We start from the raw sequence: 18,209 nt of genomic DNA on the forward strand, positions 1-18,209 counted from the left end.
GAGCGGGCGGGGCGCACGGGAAAGAGGAGAAAGAAGAAGCGGGGCCGCGGGGGGGGGGAGGAGGTAGGAGAGGAGGAGGAAGGGGCAGCCGACCCGGGGACCTGGGAGGGACGCCCCGGGCCCTGGCCTCGGCGCCCGGGGGAGTCTTAGCCGCAGACGTCTCTACCGCGCCGCGCGCGGAAAGGAAATGGCGCGTCTGGCCGCGGGCGGGTGCCGGCCGGGTGCCCCCCGCGCGCCCCTCCCCCGCGGTGGCCGACCGCGTGTCCGCAGACGTCACGGGCGGCGCTGCTCTCCCGCAGAGGGGCAGTAGGGGCCGAGACCCGGGGAGGGAGGCCGTGGAGGGGGAGGGGCGCCCTGGCCCCCGGCTCCGCTGCAGCCCCGGCCGACTCGCAGCCCAGTTTCTTCCCAAGTCCCGCCCCTACCCCCGGGCGCCGCGGCGGCGGCTGCTCTCCTCTTTGTAACCGAAGAGTCAAGAAATGTGAGAAACGTGCCCTGTGTTACTTATTTGGGAGCCGAAAATTTATGCCCAGCTGAAAGCGCCTGGGGAAATATTACATCAGATGAAATGACAATGATTAAAATCAGCTTCTCCCCCGCCCCCTCCCGAGCCCGGAGGAGGCCCGGGCGCCGCGTGGCCGGCCGGCGGGGGGCGGGGGGCTGGGCGGCGGAGGGCGCGGGGGCCCGGGCGCACCGCTCCCGGGAGGGTCCTGGCGGAGGCCCCGGCGGGAAGGCGCGGGCTCCGGGAGAGGCGGGTGGGGATCGCCCGGCGAAAGGAGGGGAAACAGCGCATTTTTGTCGCCGAGCGCGGCAGGCGCGGGCGCGCGGAGCTAATAGCGACTCTAATCCTCTGCCCCGCGGCGCAGCCGAGCCCCGAGCCAGGAGTCGCCGCGCGCTCCCGCTCGCCGCGCTGGTAATTTGGAGCCGGATCGCTGCCCTTTGCGTCCGGGCTCGGCCGCGACTGAGCGCGGGCTACAGACTGGGGTGGGGGGCTGATTTTCTCGCCAGCAGCCAGGGAAGGCCGCTGGAGAGAGAGGAGGGAGGAGAGGAGGTGGGAGCGGCGGGAGGGCAGCCGGAGAGCGGCACGAAGAGGAGGTGGCGGCGGCGGCCGCGAGGAGGGGAGGAGGCGAGGGGAGGGCGGGGAGGGGAGGCCCCGGCGCGCCGCGCCGCGAGGGGCCGCGCGAAGCGGGGGCCGGGGCGGGAGGGGTGGGTGGGGGGAGGGTTGGGGGCGAGAGAGAAAGTAACTCCAGGACGAGACCGGAGCGACCCGCGCAGCGAGCATAGGCGGCGAGGCTGTGCCCGGCGCCCGAGACCGGCGGCTGCGGGGGGCGGGGGCTGTGCCCGAGCCGGATCCGCCGCTCCGGCTCCGAGGTAAGCCCCGCGCGGGCGGCCACCGCTCGGCGCCGCGCACCCCTGTCCCCAAAGTGACGGCGATACCGAGAAAGTCGCTCGCCTGGGGTTCGGACCTGGGTGGGGGCGGCTGCTTTGTCCCGGTGCCGGGCGGCGGGGGCTGACGGCGCGGGGGCACCCAGCACAAAGGCCTGGCGCGGGAGGGGGGGATTGCCCACGTGGGCTGGCCCTGGCCCCGGGTGGACCCTCCCCACGCGGGCGGGCGCCGAGCTTCCGGCCGCGCGGGGCGGGAGGTGGATGTTGCAGGTCCCGGCCCTCGGGCCTCAGTGCAGGGCCGAGCGCCCTGCGGGGCCAGCGAGTTTCCGGGGTCCGAAACGAGCTCATGCAGCTGGGGCTTCGGGGCGCACAGGGCCCGGCTTGGCGCCCAGATCAGAAAAAGTCTCTAACGGGACAGATGTACGTCCTCTAACACCCACCCCGCGAGTGCGAGACGGGGCGGGAGGGGCCGGTGAGCTGGTGGTGGTTCCAGGTGCGCGGGGGTCGGGGGCCGGGCGCGGGCCGCACGGAAACGCGGTGGCCACCTTCGGCTCCGGGTGCCCGCGGGTACTCCCTGACCTGGACGCGCGCACGGGGCACACACTCGCAAACGCCCCTCTCCTGTAGCCGAAACGCCTTCCCGTCCTCCCGCGCCCCCCACCTCGAGTGCAGAAAGATAAGCTTCAAGTTTTCACTTCGTGTCTCAAATGTGCATGAAGGAATTTAACTGCACGAGTGAATAACAGCATTAGTTTCAATTAATTTTTTTTAAATCCCGGCAACAATAAACTTTGAGAACAAAAGCGCTTTTACGTCCTTAATTAGGCGAGCTTCCCATCTGTGGTCTCTAAGTGTCTGCCTCTTGATTTAACTTTGTCCTCCGCCCCGCCCCCGCCGCACAGCCCCTCCCCGCCCTGCCGGGCACTTCGGGTTCCATGGCCACCCCCGCCCCGCAGCGCCGGCGGCGGTGGCCCAGCCTGCTCTGGACGCCCCGAAGTTAACTCCGGCCGGCGGGCTCTGCGGCGGGGCTGGCGCGCACCAGGTGGCACGCCCGCCCCTCTCCGGACACCCCCACCCCCACCTCTGACAATTCTGCAGGCCCCTGGCACTCTTGCCCGCGGCTGGCGCCCAGGGCTCAGAGCTGAAGGGAGCTCGCGAGGCGCCTTCTGTTTACCTTTTATGGTTAAAATAACAGCTTAGCAAAGAAGCGACTTCACGAAGAAGCGATTTAGTGAAATCGTCTCAAGCTGCCGCAGCTCAGCCAGTTTAATCACCCCCAGAGAGCTGAACAACTGCGAGCACAATGGGACACAAAATCATTTTGTGTGTAAATGAGCGTGGCATTCTGCTCGCTTCCCTCTGCTCGGGCGGGCGGGGCGCGGCGGCGGCGGCGGCGGCTGGCGGGCGCGGGACCCGGGGCTCCCACCGCAGCTCCAAGAAGCAGGTCAATACCTAGCCAGTTTGGCATCCCGCAGGCCCCGGAGCACACACCACACCGCGGAGGCCCCTGAAACAGGCGGTCTGGGCGAGCCTCTGGAGGGCCCCCGGCGCGCTGGGGCTGGGTCGTGGGGTCGTGGGTTTGCTGGTGGTGTTGAGGGACTGAACTTGTGTCTCTTACTGCACCCACTTTTGTGCTTCTGACCGCAGCAGTGGTGTCGGGGAAAGGTCGTTGTCCAGCGCAGATGCGTTTGCCCGAGGCAGCACAAGAGGTTCTGGTCGAGGCGTAAAGCCTGGGGCTTCCAATGGTGAGTTTCTGGTTTGCCGTGAACATCAGGTTGTGCTTGTGATGGAGAAGAGGCTTGGGTAAGAACAGGATTGAAGAGCTTTTGTAGGGGGTAGTTGGTGTTAAATGTCACTTTGAGTCTTGTTCCTAGTAGTTGGGAAAACATTGCGCAGTCCGCTTTGATAGAATTTCCATCGGAATTCCTTCCAGCAGTTTATCCCCAGTGTGGCTTTCCTTCTGACTCCTCCCCCAGCAGAGCCTCCCAGGGCAGGATAACCCATCCTGAGGTCTGTTTTGGTCTCTCAGAACTTCCTTGAGATAAGAGACCTGCTTTTCTTTTCCGAGCTGGCCAGAAGTCAGGAATGCCACAACAGCAGACCCTGAGTAGCCCCCAGTGAGAGTCTAAATTAGACCTCGCTGTCTAATACCAACCCCCACCCCCACCCCAGTTTCCTGTCGGGGAACCTGCCAGGACACCGAGGGCAGAACAAATCCTGGGAGAGGAACCTTACTTAAATTGACAGGATTGATGATGCTCATTGGACCTTGGTCCAGGTTTTAAAACTGGAGGTTGGATTTCAAGACACAAGTCAAGGTTAGGATTTCCAGACAGATAAGTCCAGGTTAGGCTTGTGGGGGGCACCAGCGTGTGTGAGGTCAGTGGGTGGGTGTGGGTGTTCACTCTGCCCCCCCAGGAGAGAGCCTCAAGTCCACGCAAGGGACTGCGTACACCTGTAGCCCTCCTACGGTGTCCGAGGGTGGCTTCTAGCGACTGAGGGACAGTCTTATTTCAGGTGGTCGTGGCATAGAGGAAGATCGCTAAGTGACTGGGGAGGAGCAGGAGACAGGGTCCATTTGCTGAGCCGCTGTTTCCTTCTGGCCAGCTCTCTAATGCCTTGGGGTGGGGGGTGTGATCGCGAAGGGGTCTGGAATACATTAGGCACAGACAAGACTGTTCTGTGGGTCTGGGGAGCAACTGCAGAGGTGTGGGCTAGGCAAACAAAGGCAAGTTTCCTCTCTCAGGCGCCCTAGGGAAGAGGTGGCTTCCTCTGTGACTTTCGCTCTCCCCCTGGCTTCTGCCAAGGGAGGCTGCCCTGGGTCCGGCCATTCACAAATTGCACCTTAACCACGGTGGAGACAGTGTTCAGAGAGGTCCCGGGCTCCCCAGCTCCTGGAGGGTGGGGGATCCTCCCTGAGCTGTGGTCCATGGGCTCTCTGCTGATGCAAGAGGAGACACGCTTGGTAACATGGCTCTGAACCAAAATACCAGGAAAATCAGATTTGTTCTGAGACATTGTGGGGCAATAATGGTGAGCATATGCTTCAGCGCTGTCATTAACCGAATTAGCAGACATGGAGCTGCCCAGAAAACACGTGTGTGAGTGTGAGTGTGTGTGTGTGTGTGTGAGTGTGTGCACATGTGCATGTGTGTGGTGTGTGTGTAAGCTGCTCTGGCTTTGGAGCGTGGGGACAGGGTAGTGGCGGATGGAATCTGGAGAGGGCTGTGTGGTGCGGGGCTCCCTGGGAGCACAGGCAGAAAGGATGAGTCGGAGCATCTTTGACTCTGGGAACCCGGGCAGCCACAACTACTGAGGAGTAAAAGCCCTGTGGTTTTGTCGGTGCTCCCCACAGATACTCTGGGCAGCGATGGAAGCCTAGATGCCTCACCGCAAGGAGCGGCCGAGCGGGTCCTCGCTTCACACCCACGGCAGCGCCGGCACTGCGGTGAGAGCCAGCAGGGTGGGCTGGGACAGCGGCCGGTGGCCCCCTCCCTACCGTTTTCCCCAGCGTCTGCCTGCTCACCGGCCACCCGTCCTCTCGGCCGCCACCTTCCAGAGATGGCTGTTGACTGGCTGTACGATTATGTATTTTTTGAAACCAAAATGCTCTTAATTTGATGTGAAATTTACTACATGTATAAAAACCCAACGCCTTAGGTGCTGAGGAAGTCACTAATTTAGAGGTGTCTCGTTACTGAGACAAACTTGCAAAAACCCCTGAATCCCAATTCACAAATTGGTGATTCGTTTGTCAGGGGATATTTCACATCTAACACATAAGCCCGCGACCTTTAATTAGAATTTTGCAGTTTGTTTTATGCCCCTGGAGGCTGACACCTTGAAAAATTTTTTTTCTTGATTTCTTATTGCTAATAAGCATCTTTCCTTTTTTCCCTCTGGTACTTTGAAGAAAATGATGCAAATACACTTAATTACAGTGGTGGCCGTAATTTGTCAGCTGAATATGTGATCAGGCACAGGCAGAAGTGATCTGATTAGATCTGTGATCACATTGGCAGAAAAGGGAGTGCACGGCTCTGTGGTGGAGACACTCTTGTTCTCGCCTTGTCCCCATCTCCAGGAGGGAGGAAGCATGTCCCGGTTATCTCTTACCCGGTCGCCCGTATCTCCCCTGGCCGCCCAGGGCATCCCACTGCCCGCCCAGCTCACCAAGTCCAACGCGCCTGTGCACATCGACGTGGGCGGCCACATGTACACCAGCAGCCTGGCCACGCTCACCAAGTACCCCGACTCCAGGTAAGCACCAAGCGCTCCGTGGCTCCTGACAGTATTGGCTGCCTGCTGCCAGTGGAGTCCGTCCCCTCCACCGGCCAACAGGTGGGCTCCCCAGGGCCCACCTGCTCTCCCAGACCCAGGGCTCTAGCGTTTGGGAGGCCCAGGCTGCCTCGAGAAAGATGCTTTATACAGGACTTGGGACCCTGTGTGCGTGGTTTCGAAAGTGCCAGGTAGAGCTCCTGACCCACCTGCAAAAGCTCCTGCGAGACCCTGAGAGGTAGCAGCTGGCTCCCTTGGGCCAGGTGGAGGGGTGGGGAGCAGCTAGGAGCTCCAGGATGTTCAGGCGCCTCCAGGGCTCTGGGCCAGCAGGAGCCTCATACCCCCATCAGCACACCAAGTATCTCTGACCTGGAGCCTCCCAACAGGGCCCCTTGCGCGCTCCGCCCAGCTCCCTGGAGCTCCTGACTCCTGGGCCCGCTGGTGGGAGGCGCTAGGTGCTGCAGGCTCCCCAGCTCCTGCTGCTGGGGCATGACCCTCCCAGGGGCAGCCCTGGTTTCCTGTCGGCATGGCAGCAGGGCTGACTGGAGCTGGGATGGGTCTCCCTGCATCTCCTGGGGGTGACGCAGTGTGCTGCTTGCAGAGCCCACGCCTGCTTGCTCCTGGCACAGGGAGGCCGCCGCCACGGAGGGCAGAGCAGCGGGAGGGCTGAGGCTGTAGGGTATTGCCCTTGTTTTATACATTTAAAAAAAAAAAAAAAAAAACCAAGAGGAGTTAATTAATCCCCCAGACACCGAGGGATCATTTCTGGGAAGGTTTCTCATCAGTCTGCCTTGTCGCCAGTGCTGTGGCTCAGCGCAGAGATCTGGGCACCTGGACTCTGGAGCAGGGTGGGGCTGGAACTCTCCATGGGGGCAGGAAGGCTTCCTCCAGAGGCCTGAGCTGGAGGTGGAGATAGCGTCCAGTTGGGAATCTGGGGAGTCTAGGGTACAGGTGGCGGTTGGGCTCATTCCCTCGGCCCAACAGTGGCCAGGCTTGGGGCGCCTGTGAACTTGGGGCCTGGCAGGGGCAGCAGCCACGAGGCCACACCGGCAGTGCCGGCCCGCGCGCTCTCTTGCGGAGCTCTGTCTAGGATGGGAGATGGATTCTGCTTATTTAATTTCAATTTTGCCTTCTGCGGCATTCCCGAGTTGTTCGAGATAGATCATCCCTTAATCGGTTGACGACGTTTGTGAGTGAAATTCATAAAACCCTTGCCCACAACCTCTCTGAAGAGTGTTTCTTGAAATCAGACACTTGCCTTTCTAGAGTAATCACAGCCCAGGCCTGCGGGGAATGGCTGCCTCGTTCTTGTCTTCAGGCTGCTGCCTGGGATCAGCAGGGGCAGGGGGCAGCCCTCCCCCTCCCCATACCCACAGCGGAGCTCCTCCTTGCCCAGCATCCTGCTCTGCAGAGCGGGCAGGCCCTCTCACTGAGGGGGGCCGAGGCCCCCCATGATCCCATGATCTGGCATGTGGGACCCTCAGCCCGCAGGACATGCCCAGAGGGGGTGGCGATCTGCATTCTTTCCCCGGGCCTGGGGCTCAGAGATGAATCTGTCATTCTTGCCTGGATGGCTTCTGGCTCAGGGGAGAGCTGCTCCCGGGGCCTGAAGCTTTGGCCTAGAGGCCAAGGAGTAGCATGACCCGTAGGACAGTCAGGGGACAGTGGGTCAGCCCACCACGGGTCTGGCCAGGCCTGGGAAGCGGGTTGGACAGCTGTGCTGGCAAGAACCCCTCAGATGTCTTGTCCTTCTTTAAGTGAATCATTATAATTAAAAAAGGTTTTTTCACCAAATCTGGAAACCAAGATCAGCCCCTCACCCAAGTGGCACTGATGTGTGAGTCAGCAAGAGAGGGAGCAGTGAGAGAGCTGAGGTCACCCCAGGGAGCTTCTGGATGTCAGGCAAGTCCCACCTGTGCGGTGCTGTGAGACTGGGGGCCTGGTGCCCCACAGCCGTGGGTCCCTGAGCCCACAGGACTATGCCTGGGCTCCTCAGGGGGGTTCCCTGAGCAGGGAGCAGGCGCGGCCACTGGCTGGCCCAGGCGTTGCCATTATCCCGCAGTCAGAAAAAGCAAAGCATGGCCGCCCAGGGCCGCTGCCTTCACAGTCCCAAGCTGGGTCCATGCTGGCTCTGGGAAGCAGCCAATTAAGCCAGGAGCTCCAGAACTTCCACTTAAAACCTTCCACTGAAACATGCAGGGAATTGGAGCCAAAGCTTTAAAAAAAAAACAAAAAAAAGACTTCCGTCATGTGGGTTCAGAACTGGCCAGGTTATTCCATGAAGGACCTCTGATGTTGGCAGCCCCAAACCCTGCAGCGTCCTCAGAGAGTGACCCAGGGAAGGAGCTGGCTCTTAGACCCTGACAGTGGTTTGGCGGGGGTGGGGCTGGGGGAGGGGGCTGCTTTTGTGGCAATTGTCCTAACCTGCCCCCAACCTACTCACATCCTTGGTAGCCTCAGACCCCGAGGGCCTGAAAGGCCTTTGTCCTTGGAAGAGACGCTGACAGTAAGATCTAGAACCAGTCTTAGAGTGAGGCAGACTGAGAACCTTCTAGTCTTGGACCAATAAGGTAATCTAGAACCCAGCCAGACCTAGAATGTGGGGTGGCCAGGGTCACCCGAGAGATCTGCGGCTTAGGTAGACCTAGAACAGCGCTTGCCGCACGGAGTGTTCAAACTCAGCGAGGAAGAGTGGCAAAGGTTCCACAGGGCTTACAAAGGCTGAGGCTTTGGACTAGCTGGCTTGCCTATGGCTGTGGTTCGTGCTTCTTCCTAATAGTGCCACATGTGGGCCCTCTCCTGCCTGGCAACAGCTGCCCATGGGACTGGGGCGCTGGATGGCCCCCATTCTGACTTCTCTGTGCCCATGCTCTGCTGAGGCCAGGTCTTGGGGGCTTCGGCAGCTGGAGCAGGCCTTGGAGCCCACGACGCTTTCCAGCGGGGCTTCTCCACACCTCATCCAAGGCTCTGTCTATCCGTGAGGCAGCCTTGCCCTCTACCCGCCCCCCACTGGGACTGGGGCTCGGCTATGTTCCCAGAGGGAGACTAGGTGAGTGCATGGCCGCTGCACACGGGGGCCGGCCCTCAAATGTGGACGGGCTTTGGGACAGCCCGGCTTTGGGAATTCTCATGCCTCAGCTTCTGCCCAGCCTGTATGCCCTGGTGCACAATGGCAGGATGGGGTAGGGCCTTGGGAGCCCTTGGAGCTTGGAGCGCACAGAGGACCAGGCTGTTGGTGGAGAGGCGGGCCTCCCCAGAGGGTCCTTGCCAGGGCAGGCCGTGAGTCAGGAGGCTCTGGCACCGGCTATGCGTCCTGGGTAGAAGGCCTCAGTCCCAGACCCCGGCTGCCATGCTCCCGGGCTGTGCACGCCACGCTGTCGCTGTGGCAGGGTTTTGCCGGTGGGTGGCCGTACCTGTTGAAGGGTGTTTGGAGGGGCTGCCCCTGAGGGGACCCTGCCAACCCCACCCCCCAAGGAGGGGCTCCTAACTGTCCACAGCCAGGCCTGGGTCAGATGGGGCTGGCTGCCCTGGGCATTAGAGAGGCCCCAGCCCTCCTCTGTGGAGCAGACAGGGGCCAGCAGGGTCTCCCTCAAGCTTCCCGCAGGTTCTGGGTTTTTGTCAGAATCCCTGCCCTCCAGAGGACAGGCTGCTGGCATGGGACCTGTCTCTCCTGCCAGGGTGCGTGCCTGTTTCCACACCTGTGCACACAGGCGTGTGGGTACACACCGAGCGCGTGTGTGCGTATAGATTGTGGCGCGTGTGTACTTGTTTACACTGCGTCTTGTGAGCAGGCACACTGGGCGTGTGAGCGTGTGCTATGGCACGCATGCTGACCCCCCATCCACGCCTGCCTCTCTTCCTCCCCTAGGGGCCCCCTGAGTGAGTGTGTGTGCGTGGTTTGTCCCGTGTCTCAGGGTGGTGGGTGGTGGGCTGGTGTGGCCTCTGCCTGGGTGTGCCTGGGGCTGCCTGGGACTCGTGTGTTGCCAGGGAGGGGACCATGTGATCCCGGGCCCGGTGCCCAAGTGCGTTCCATCTGAGGCTCATTCACATGAGTCGGGTGCGTTGGGTATGCGGGACCCAAGACCGCCTTGCCCAGCCTACGGGTGCTCACTGGGCGTGGGGCCATGGGTCGGGGTATCTGACGGCCAATACGAGTTTTCTGGGTGGGTCTGCCTGGCAAGGGTCCGTGCGCATGGGGCAAGGAGGCTGCTGTGTCTGGGTCTCACACTAGTTTTCCAGGCCTGGAACGTGTCATGTCGGTGGGCAGGTGCGAGTGGCCAGTTGTGTCTGTCTCTGGCTGGGGCTTGTGGGGGTGGGCCGGGTACAGAACATGTGCTAGGGTCCTGCCCAGCTGTGGCCCCAGTGGACATCTGTCGTGCCTGGCATGGGCCCAGAGTTCCACGTGGCGGCCCCCTCACCCCTGCAGGTGGCCTGGCCCGGTGACCTGGCCCCGGCCTCAGACGCCCCACTCTCCCTCTCTCCCAGAATAAGCCGCCTCTTCAATGGCACCGAGCCCATCGTCCTGGACAGTCTGAAGCAACACTATTTCATCGACAGGGATGGGGAGATTTTCCGCTACGTCCTGAGCTTCCTGCGGACGTCCAAGCTGCTGCTCCCGGATGACTTCAAGGTGAGTCTGCGGCTGTCCGCTCCCGGCACCGCCTCTGTGGGGCCATTCCAGAGGGGACGCTGGGACTTCATGAATGGGCCCGTGGTCGTCATGGCAACGATAAAAAAGTTAACCGATGAAGCCGAGGGCTACATCCGTTTTTCTAAACTAATTTTGTTTTCTCACATTTTTAGCTTATTTATCAGGGTGTAACAATGATTAAGCAGCAGCAGTTACCCCGTTTTGTTTGTCGCCTTGAAGGACGGTTGCAGGCCCAAGTTGGAGCTTCCCACAACTGTTCCTCGTTGGCAGTGAGCAGGGAAAACCCTGATCCAAACCAAAGACCTCTTAAACAAGAGGTTACCCAAGGTCCTGGGGCAAGCCTCTCTAGGGCAGTGGACCTGGTTCCGAAAGGCCTGCCTCCGCGCTGGGCCGCTCCACAGTGTCAGGGATCCCAGAGGAAGGGAGCTCAGGCCTGGCTCGAGCCAGCAGATGTCCTTCCTTCCTTCCTGCACCCAGAGGCCCAGTGGCCCTCGGGCTGTTTTGTTCTCCATCCAACTGATACTGGGTGCCAACCACCAAAGTCAGGCCAGAGATAACTGGTAATAGGGGCAGACATGGGTCCTGTCCCCATAGCACTTACAACCCAGTGGGAAGACAGGTGCTGAACAACAACAAAAATGCATGAATTCCCTGGGGGGGCAAATGTTCCATAGAAGTAGAGAGTGTAGTGAAGGAGAGCCATGGAGAACCCGGCCCCAGGGGGTTCGGAGGGAAGGATGCTTCTCCGGGTGGAGGAGGAATGGGGCCAAACAAGTGTGAGGGCCTTGATGAGGGGGCAGGGTGGCAAGAAGCTTGGTACCTTCCAGAACCAGAGAGAAGGTGTCGGCTTGGGGCTCTGTATGAACAGGGCCAGGGAAAGGAGGCTGCCCTTTGAGGCGGGACCTTGGTGACCAGCTCTGGCGTTTGGTATTTTACCCGGAATGCAGTGGAAGGGTTGTAAGCAGGGAATGACCATCCGGTTTGCAAGTGAGAAGGACAGCCCTGGCTGCTGCGTGGGGAAGGATGCCGTGAGGGCGAGGCATGGGAGCAGGAGGCCAAGGGAGGTTTCCTGGAGGCCTTGGTCCAGGTGGGAGACAGCGAAGAGAAACAAAGCGGCAGATTAGATTTCTGTTTAGGAATTGGCCACAGAAGGCCGTGGCATGCGTGGATCGGTCGGGGGTAAGGGGACTCGAGGTTGCCTCCTGGCCTTTGGCTTGGGTCCCTGAGGGGATGCATGGAGGCCCTGGGGTGGGACAAGCTGGAGGGAGTTGCGTGATGACGGGGCATCGGGTGGAGAGGTTCTGGGCTGTAAGGGAAAATGTGCGCAGGTATAATTTAAAAACTTTGGGAGTGACTGGGAGCAGACGCCAGGGAGGGAGCCCTGAGGAGCCCCAGCAGAGGGACAGGATGGGTCCCTGGCAGACAAGACAGACCCAGGTGGGGGCCTTGGCCTTCCCTCCGAGTAGCTGCAGAGGCTGGGGCCAGCAGGGGGAAGGGACTGAGGGCCTGTGGGGTGGCCCTGCTCTGGGGGTTGGGCCTCCTTGCCTCTCCCCCAGGGGTCCTCAGGCTCACCCACTGGCATTGAGCTCAGCCCCAGTGAGTGGCCCAAGTCCTGGGTCCTAAGCTGCTCAGGGCCAGGGCAAACATGGGTGTGCATGTGTTTGAGGGACAGGTGGTGTGAGCCTGCCAGCCTGGGAGTGGGCTGTGTAGAGGGGGGCTTCCCGCTCCCAGATGCCTCCTCTGCCTGCCTGCTAGGGCAGGATGGGCCCAGCGCTCTGCAGATTTCGTCTTCCCTCAGACCTCACCTCCTTCTCTGAGCTGGGTGTTTATGTCCACTTTATAAACAGGAAAACTGGCTCTGAGAAGGTCAGTAACGGTGATCAGAGGTCTCAGGGCTGGTAGATAGTGTGCCAGAAATTGGCCCCAGGCAGCTCTGCTTTGCCTCCCTGGGAGCTGTGACCCCCACTTCCTCATCTCCTCCCCGCCCCCGCAGGTGAGGCTGCTGCTGTGCTGTGCCACGCCCAGCCTCTCCTCTCGGGGATTCTAAGAAGGCAGCAGGTCCCCAGGCATAGGCACGGCCTCCGCTCCACTAGTCCAGCCCCCTTGGTCTTTGCAGAGGCCGCTCCCTGCTCCAGGCACTTGAGGCCAGATGGAGGAGTGTTACCCGGCAAAGGCCCATGCCAGCTGCTGCCTTTTGGATTAAGGCTAGAGTCCTGAGGCTTGTCTGCGTTCACCTGAGCCTCATTGTCCCCATCCATACAATGGGCACAACCATCCCAGTGTGCACTGAGCAGTGGGGTAGCAGCTCCAAGGAAGTGCATATGGGGCAGGGCACGTGGGGGGGGCGGGGCTGGAGGGGGCGGGGCTGGAGCCCGAAAGAGCAGCCCCCACCCGCTGCCCTCCGATCTGCGCGCGCCCACAGGACTTCAGCCTGCTGTACGAGGAGGCCCGGTATTACCAGCTGCAGCCCATGGTGCGGGAGCTGGAGCGCTGGCAGCAGGAGCAGGAGCAGCGGCGCCGCAGCCGCGCCTGTGACTGCCTGGTGGTGCGGGTCACGCCGGACTTGGGGGAGCGCATCGCGCTCAGTGGCGAGAAGGCCCTCATCGAGGAGGTCTTCCCTGAGACGGGGGACGTCATGTGCAACTCTGTCAACGCCGGCTGGAACCAGGACCCCACGCACGTCATCCGCTTCCCGCTCAATGGCTACTGCCGGCTCAACTCCGTGCAGGTGAGGGCTGCGCCTGCCCCGCCCGCCGCGCCCGCCTTCCCCCTCCTTCACCCCCTTGGCCCTCTGGCAGGCGGGCTACTGGGATAGGTGGAGGGAGGCGCCGTCCCTGAAATGGTGAAGCCCTCCGTGCCATCTTACAGAAAAGGCAACAATGTGTCGATGCATAATTTATGTCCCGCTCATAATTAAATGATGGCGCCTGGGGGATGGACTTAAAAAAATTGATCTGGGCTTTTTTTTTTTCCCCCAAAAGGATGTTCTATAAAAATGGCCCAGAGTATTTTCAACAAAGTGTGCTTCATTTGACACCCAGAGTCTGCCTTTCGATTCAAATTAAACCCAGGCCATGGGCGGGGGGCGGGGGGGGGGGGCAGGTCAGAGGCTGAGGGAGGGTGGCCTGGAGCCCCCTTGCTCCCAATGCTGACCCACAGCCCCCCCCCCCCCCCCAAACAGCCGAAGGTGAGCTGAGCTGGCCTTCCTCAGATGGGTGTAGAACCCATCTGAGGAACCCCAGATGGATGGGGCCTATTCCATACCGGCTCTTCCAGACCCAAGAACATGCTCCTAATTTAGGCTTAGGGCAGAGTGGACACTGCGGGGGGGAAGTCTCCCTCCCCCTGCACACATTCCACAGGCTGTCAGTCAGAACTTGCTACTTGTGGGACACAGGTGTCAGACACAGTGACAAGACACCCCCACCCCCACCCTTCACAGAGGCACAAACTGACATGGACACGGAGGCCTACAGAGACTCAGACACCAAGAGCGCTCCTCCCCCTCCCCACCCTGAGTTCCCTTGAGCTGATGAGCCCCGGGGCCCCAAACCATCTGGGACTCACAGCTCAGGGAAGCAGGTGGCTGCCCAGAGGCCGGGGGCAGGGTCTCTGTTATTGAGTCAGGCCTCAGTGAGGTGGGGGAGGAGGGCAGGGACCACATGTCCCTAGAGAGAGGGTTAGGCCCTGGACAAGAGAGAAGGGACCCCAAGTCTCTTTCTGCCTCCGGATGGAGGCTGTGGACCCCCTAAGAGGGGCAGGTTGGGGTAGCCTTTCCCAGGTTTGGTCACATAGGGGGACCCTGGGTCTGGCTGCTCCCGTCCCTCCTGTGGTTGCTCAGCGAGTGATTCTAGAAGCAGCGCGACAGGAAGGCTAGCTTGCCCTGGTTGATGCCCACCTGCCGGCAAGGTCGAGCCAGGCCGGCTCTCTTGCTGCGGGGCCCTGCTGACGCTTCTCTCTTCCCCGGGCAGGTGCTGGAGAGGCTGTTCCAGAGGGGTTTCAGTGTGGCTGCGTCCTGTGGGGGTGGCGTGGACTCCTCCCAGTTCAGCGAGTACGTGCTCTGCCGGGAGGAGCGGCGGCCACAGCCCACCCCCACTGCGGTCCGGATAAAGCAGGAGCCCCTGGACTAGGCCCTGCCTCAGTGCCCGCCTGAGGCCGTCTGGCCCTGGGGACACCCCCAGGGACCTGGAAACAATGCTGGGGAGTGCCGCCTCTGCCTGCTCAGCTGCGGGGCATGAGACTGAGGGCGGCGCTGGAGGGTCCAGAACCAGCCCGGGGAGCCCCAGGTATCATGGCCACAGAACGTGGGCTGCCAGAGGCCCACCCACTGAAGTACGGTTGATGGGACCCAGAGATGCTGCCGTGGGAACAGTGCTCCGTGTGCTCGGGTTCCCCAGCCCCGTGCGGCCTTCCCCAGGGTGGGGTCCGCAGAGGCTTCCCGGCCCACGCCAAAGGAGCCGCTCATCCTTCTCCACGCGTGGCAACTCCTTTGGGTCTCCTTGCGTCACAGATGGATTATTTTTCTACAGTATTTAAGATGGAAGGAACTAACTGCACAAGCCAGAGAGGCCGACAAGGACCAACGCTTCTTCATCTGGTGCTCAGTTCGTACCTGGACGGGCAGCGTGCCCCGACCCTGGGGCAGAGGAGCTCCTGGGCGCTGGGGCCCGGGTCCCTGCAGAGTGGGGCTTGGAGACTTCTGGTCCCTGCTCCAAAGACAGACGCAAGAACAGCAATGCCTTCGGAACTGATGCAGGGTCCCCAGGGGGGCAGGGCTGCTGAGGGGAGGGCTGTGTGGGGGTTAGAGGGGGTGGAAGTCTCCAGAACCATCTGAGACCCTCCCCCTTTGCTGCCACCCAGGGTGCAGGCCACACTTGGTGAGTCACCTGACCTACGAATGCCCTGAGGGCTTCCAGTCCTGTCTGTCCTCCCACCTGGGCTTCTGCAGAAGTCTCTCTCCATGCAGACCAGCCACGGGGCCACACTGCATCCTTACCTCAGGAATGGGCCCCATGGTGAAGGGGCCCGTGTGTCAGCAGCATCCTCTGGGTCCCCAGCTCAGGAAGAGCCATCCCCAGCTCCGATTTTTCCCACACTAATATGCACACTGAATTGGAAGCAAGCTGTTACACTCGCCTGCCAATGAGACTGGGACACAAAGCGTACCTGGGGCTCTGGGCTCCAGATTCCAACAAGGACCGGCCCCAAGGGGTCCTCCCAGATGACAGGTGCAAAGACGGACACCCCCCACCCCCTGGTCTGGTCCCCCTTGCCCACGTTCTGGCTCCACCCGGGTGGGGAAATCTTGGAGGGGCCCCCAACCGGCCCCCTGCTGTGTACGATGCCTGTAGACTTGTATATGACTCCTTTAATATTGTAAAGATGCCGATGTACAATTGTGTGTGTGTGTGTGTAAACACATTACGTTCCCAGTTCATGCCATAAATGATGCTCTAAAGTGAATGACTCGCACGCAGGCGTTGTCTCCTCTCCCCCCCCCCCGCAATCCCCCACCAACGGGAAGAACCTGCGGACCCCCCACTCCAGTGCAGCCCTAGCTGGGTGGGGGGAGGGGCAGGGTCCTGAGCCCGCGTTATTTATTGCATTTTGGTGTTTCCTCTCCGCTGTGCCTGTCCCCTCTGGGCAGCACAGATTCGGAATTCTGATTCACAGCTCTGAACCAGATGCGATGGGGTGGGGGGTGGGGGGGAAGGCAGACAGAAAATGTCCAGGGGGCTTTTGAACCCAGTCTTAAATGTTTGGGATTTTTCCCTCCCTGGCTCTGGGTTGAGGTCGGCATCCTCTTAGCGCCCCACGAAGCAGTAGAAGTTGGTCGGTCATCCGTAGCTCAGGCCAGCCCCGGGGTCCTCGCAGCCCCCAGCACGAGAACCACAGGCCGCCGGGGCAGGAACAAGGCCTCAGCATGCATCTTTCCAGGGGTAGGCCTCCCGTTTTAATGAGTCGTTTCTGCGTTTTTCCTCAAAGCCTTTATGCTTTAACCCACGAGGACCCTTTTCACATGCCTGGTGAGGGGTACCAGCTTCCACCTGCCCGAAGGAGCAGGGGAAACAGGACATGGGAGCACAGGACAGCCTCATCCTCGTGGAGGCCACAAAGCAGATGCCTTCCACTGTACAATCTAATTTGCTGGACAGACTTGCTAGCCTTCTCTGCTTAGCAACACGTCTTACCATCCACACATCTGCATTTTGGCATCGGAGGCTCACGTCTGAGAGCAGGAGAAAGTGTTGCGCTTACTAGAAAGGAAGTCTTGCGAATACAGCTCAGTGCTGCTGCGTGTGTTTTTAGATTTTTCTGGTCGGACACCCAGGATGGTTACTGGTGGCTGGAGACTCCCTCACATTTTCAAGCCAACTCTCTTTTTGAATAGACCACTGTGCTGGAGAAACAACAAAGAAAAGAGTTAATTACCTTCACTGACTGTCACCCCTTTGTCTTTACTAATTAAATAAAATCAGGAAGTCCATTTCATTGGGAGATTTCTCTGTCTGTAGAGATACCTTATGCTCCCATAGTAATGCTAAAATTCTTATAGAGGTCCCATAAACAGCACAAATCAGTGATTCCCTTAAAATGTTTTTCTGCTTCTGGAATGACTACATTGCAAGTAAGCTTTTGATCCAATCCCAGCAGCATAAATGTTTCTTTGGTTCTTCATGAGCCTCAAAACTGATTATTTATGATAAGCAAAACTGGAGAGGGAGCTCTGCCAACCTTGCCCAACCTCTCCCAGGTCAGGGGAGAACCGGACAAGCCACAGCACATGGCTTCTGCCAGTCCTGCTCACATGGGTCTTGAAGTCAGGTTCCAACACTAAGAATCTTTGAAAAAGGTTTTTTTTTGCTTTTTTTTTTTTAAGCTACCACTTGACTGTGTTCCTTAGAATAAATAAAGGCTATTTTATAAATTACGCACACAGCTCTAGTGTTTGTTTCTAATCCAAGCATGGAAGCAGCCACAAGAAGGTACTCTGGTCTAGATGATTCTGAAATCACCGCTCCTCACACCTGAGACTTGGCTTGGCCAATGAATCAGATCCTGAGCTGCCCAAATCCCAAATCCTAGACCTGATTGGAGGAGCTCCCCGACGACCTAGCATGCACCATGCTGGTAGTCCTGAGAACAGGGGCAGTTCCCCAGGCCCCAACCCCCCAGCCCTGATCCCTGTGTTCACGATGCAGTGGGCCTTTTGCACTATCTTGATTTTGTGGTGTGTGTGTGTGTGTGTGTGCGTGCGTGCGTGCGTGCGTGTGTGTGTGTGTATACCAAACCAGTACATTTGGGAAATTGGCAGAGAAGCACAGATATGAGCAGTGAGGGCCAGGCTCTCCATTAAGCCCCTGACCAAAGGAAGACTAACTGGTCTGAGCCCAGGAGAGCCTAATGAACATAGAGTTGGGGAACTGCCCTTTTTCCCATTCAGGAGGCAGATCTGTGTTTGCTGGAAGGATGGACTATCCACTAGGATGGCCCCAGTCCACTGGGCCCTCTCCTCCCTCTTGACTCTCCAGAGACAGGAAAACAGCTAGAGTGACCCTGGAGAACACTAAGACACATGAGATTGGAGCTTCTCCTAAGTGGGTGACAAGGGGGGCACATAACTTCAACTATGGGGGACATAACTTCAACTTGAAGAGTATGCTGATGAGGTTACTGAGGATTCGGACATCAGCTAGCAAAAGAGTCCCTGTTAACTGCAAAGATCCTTACCTTCCCAGTCACCTGAGGGGCGCCATTGGTAGAGGGCCAGCATGCACCAGCCACTGGGGGTGCCTGGGGACAAGACAACCCATGAGACTGAGGGAGGACATTTGTTTTTCCACAAGGATTGTTTGCCTGAGTCTCCGTGAAATTATCTGGAAGAGAAATTTCCATA

The 18,209-nt window shown here is 59.8% G+C and overlaps 1 protein-coding gene across 3 annotated transcripts; it reads left to right on the forward strand.

The window, feature by feature from the left end:
- The first annotated feature begins 1,141 nt into the window (after positions 1 to 1,141).
- Positions 1,142 to 17,220, forward strand: KCTD15 (potassium channel tetramerization domain containing 15). Of its 3 annotated transcripts, none has more exons than XM_045988146.1 (7): positions 1,142 to 1,368; positions 3,031 to 3,128; positions 4,739 to 4,831; positions 5,468 to 5,643; positions 10,147 to 10,291; positions 12,735 to 13,040; positions 14,284 to 17,220. In XM_045988146.1, exons 3-7 carry the CDS (start codon positions 4,766 to 4,768, stop codon positions 14,440 to 14,442), a joined length of 852 nt encoding a protein of 283 aa, XP_045844102.1. In that variant the 5' UTR covers positions 1,142 to 1,368; positions 3,031 to 3,128; positions 4,739 to 4,765; the 3' UTR covers positions 14,443 to 17,220. The 3 variants fall into 3 exon arrangements, with proteins under 3 accessions (XP_045844102.1, XP_045844103.1, XP_045844104.1); XM_045988147.1 differs by having other exon boundaries at positions 3,034 to 3,128; XM_045988148.1 differs by lacking the exon at positions 1,142 to 1,368 and adding an exon at positions 2,805 to 2,827 and having other exon boundaries at positions 3,034 to 3,128.
- Positions 17,221 to 18,209: the final 989 nt, after the last annotated feature.

The sequence above is a fragment of the Meles meles genome, chromosome 19 (genome assembly GCF_922984935.1).
Source record: "Meles meles chromosome 19, mMelMel3.1 paternal haplotype, whole genome shotgun sequence".
Taxonomy (NCBI): Eukaryota; Metazoa; Chordata; class Mammalia; order Carnivora; family Mustelidae; genus Meles; species Meles meles.

Excerpts from the sequence above, each read along its gene's own strand:
- KCTD15 (XM_045988146.1), top strand. The coding sequence starts at position 4,766 with ATGCCTCACCGCAAGGAGCGGCCGAGCGGGTCCTCGCTTCACACCCAC. Across the intron at positions 10,292-12,734 it reads TGCTCCCGGATGACTTCAAG|GACTTCAGCCTGCTGTACGA; the intron begins GTGAGTCTGCGG and ends GCGCGCCCACAG. Across the intron at positions 13,041-14,283 it reads GCCGGCTCAACTCCGTGCAG|GTGCTGGAGAGGCTGTTCCA; the intron begins GTGAGGGCTGCG and ends TTCCCCGGGCAG.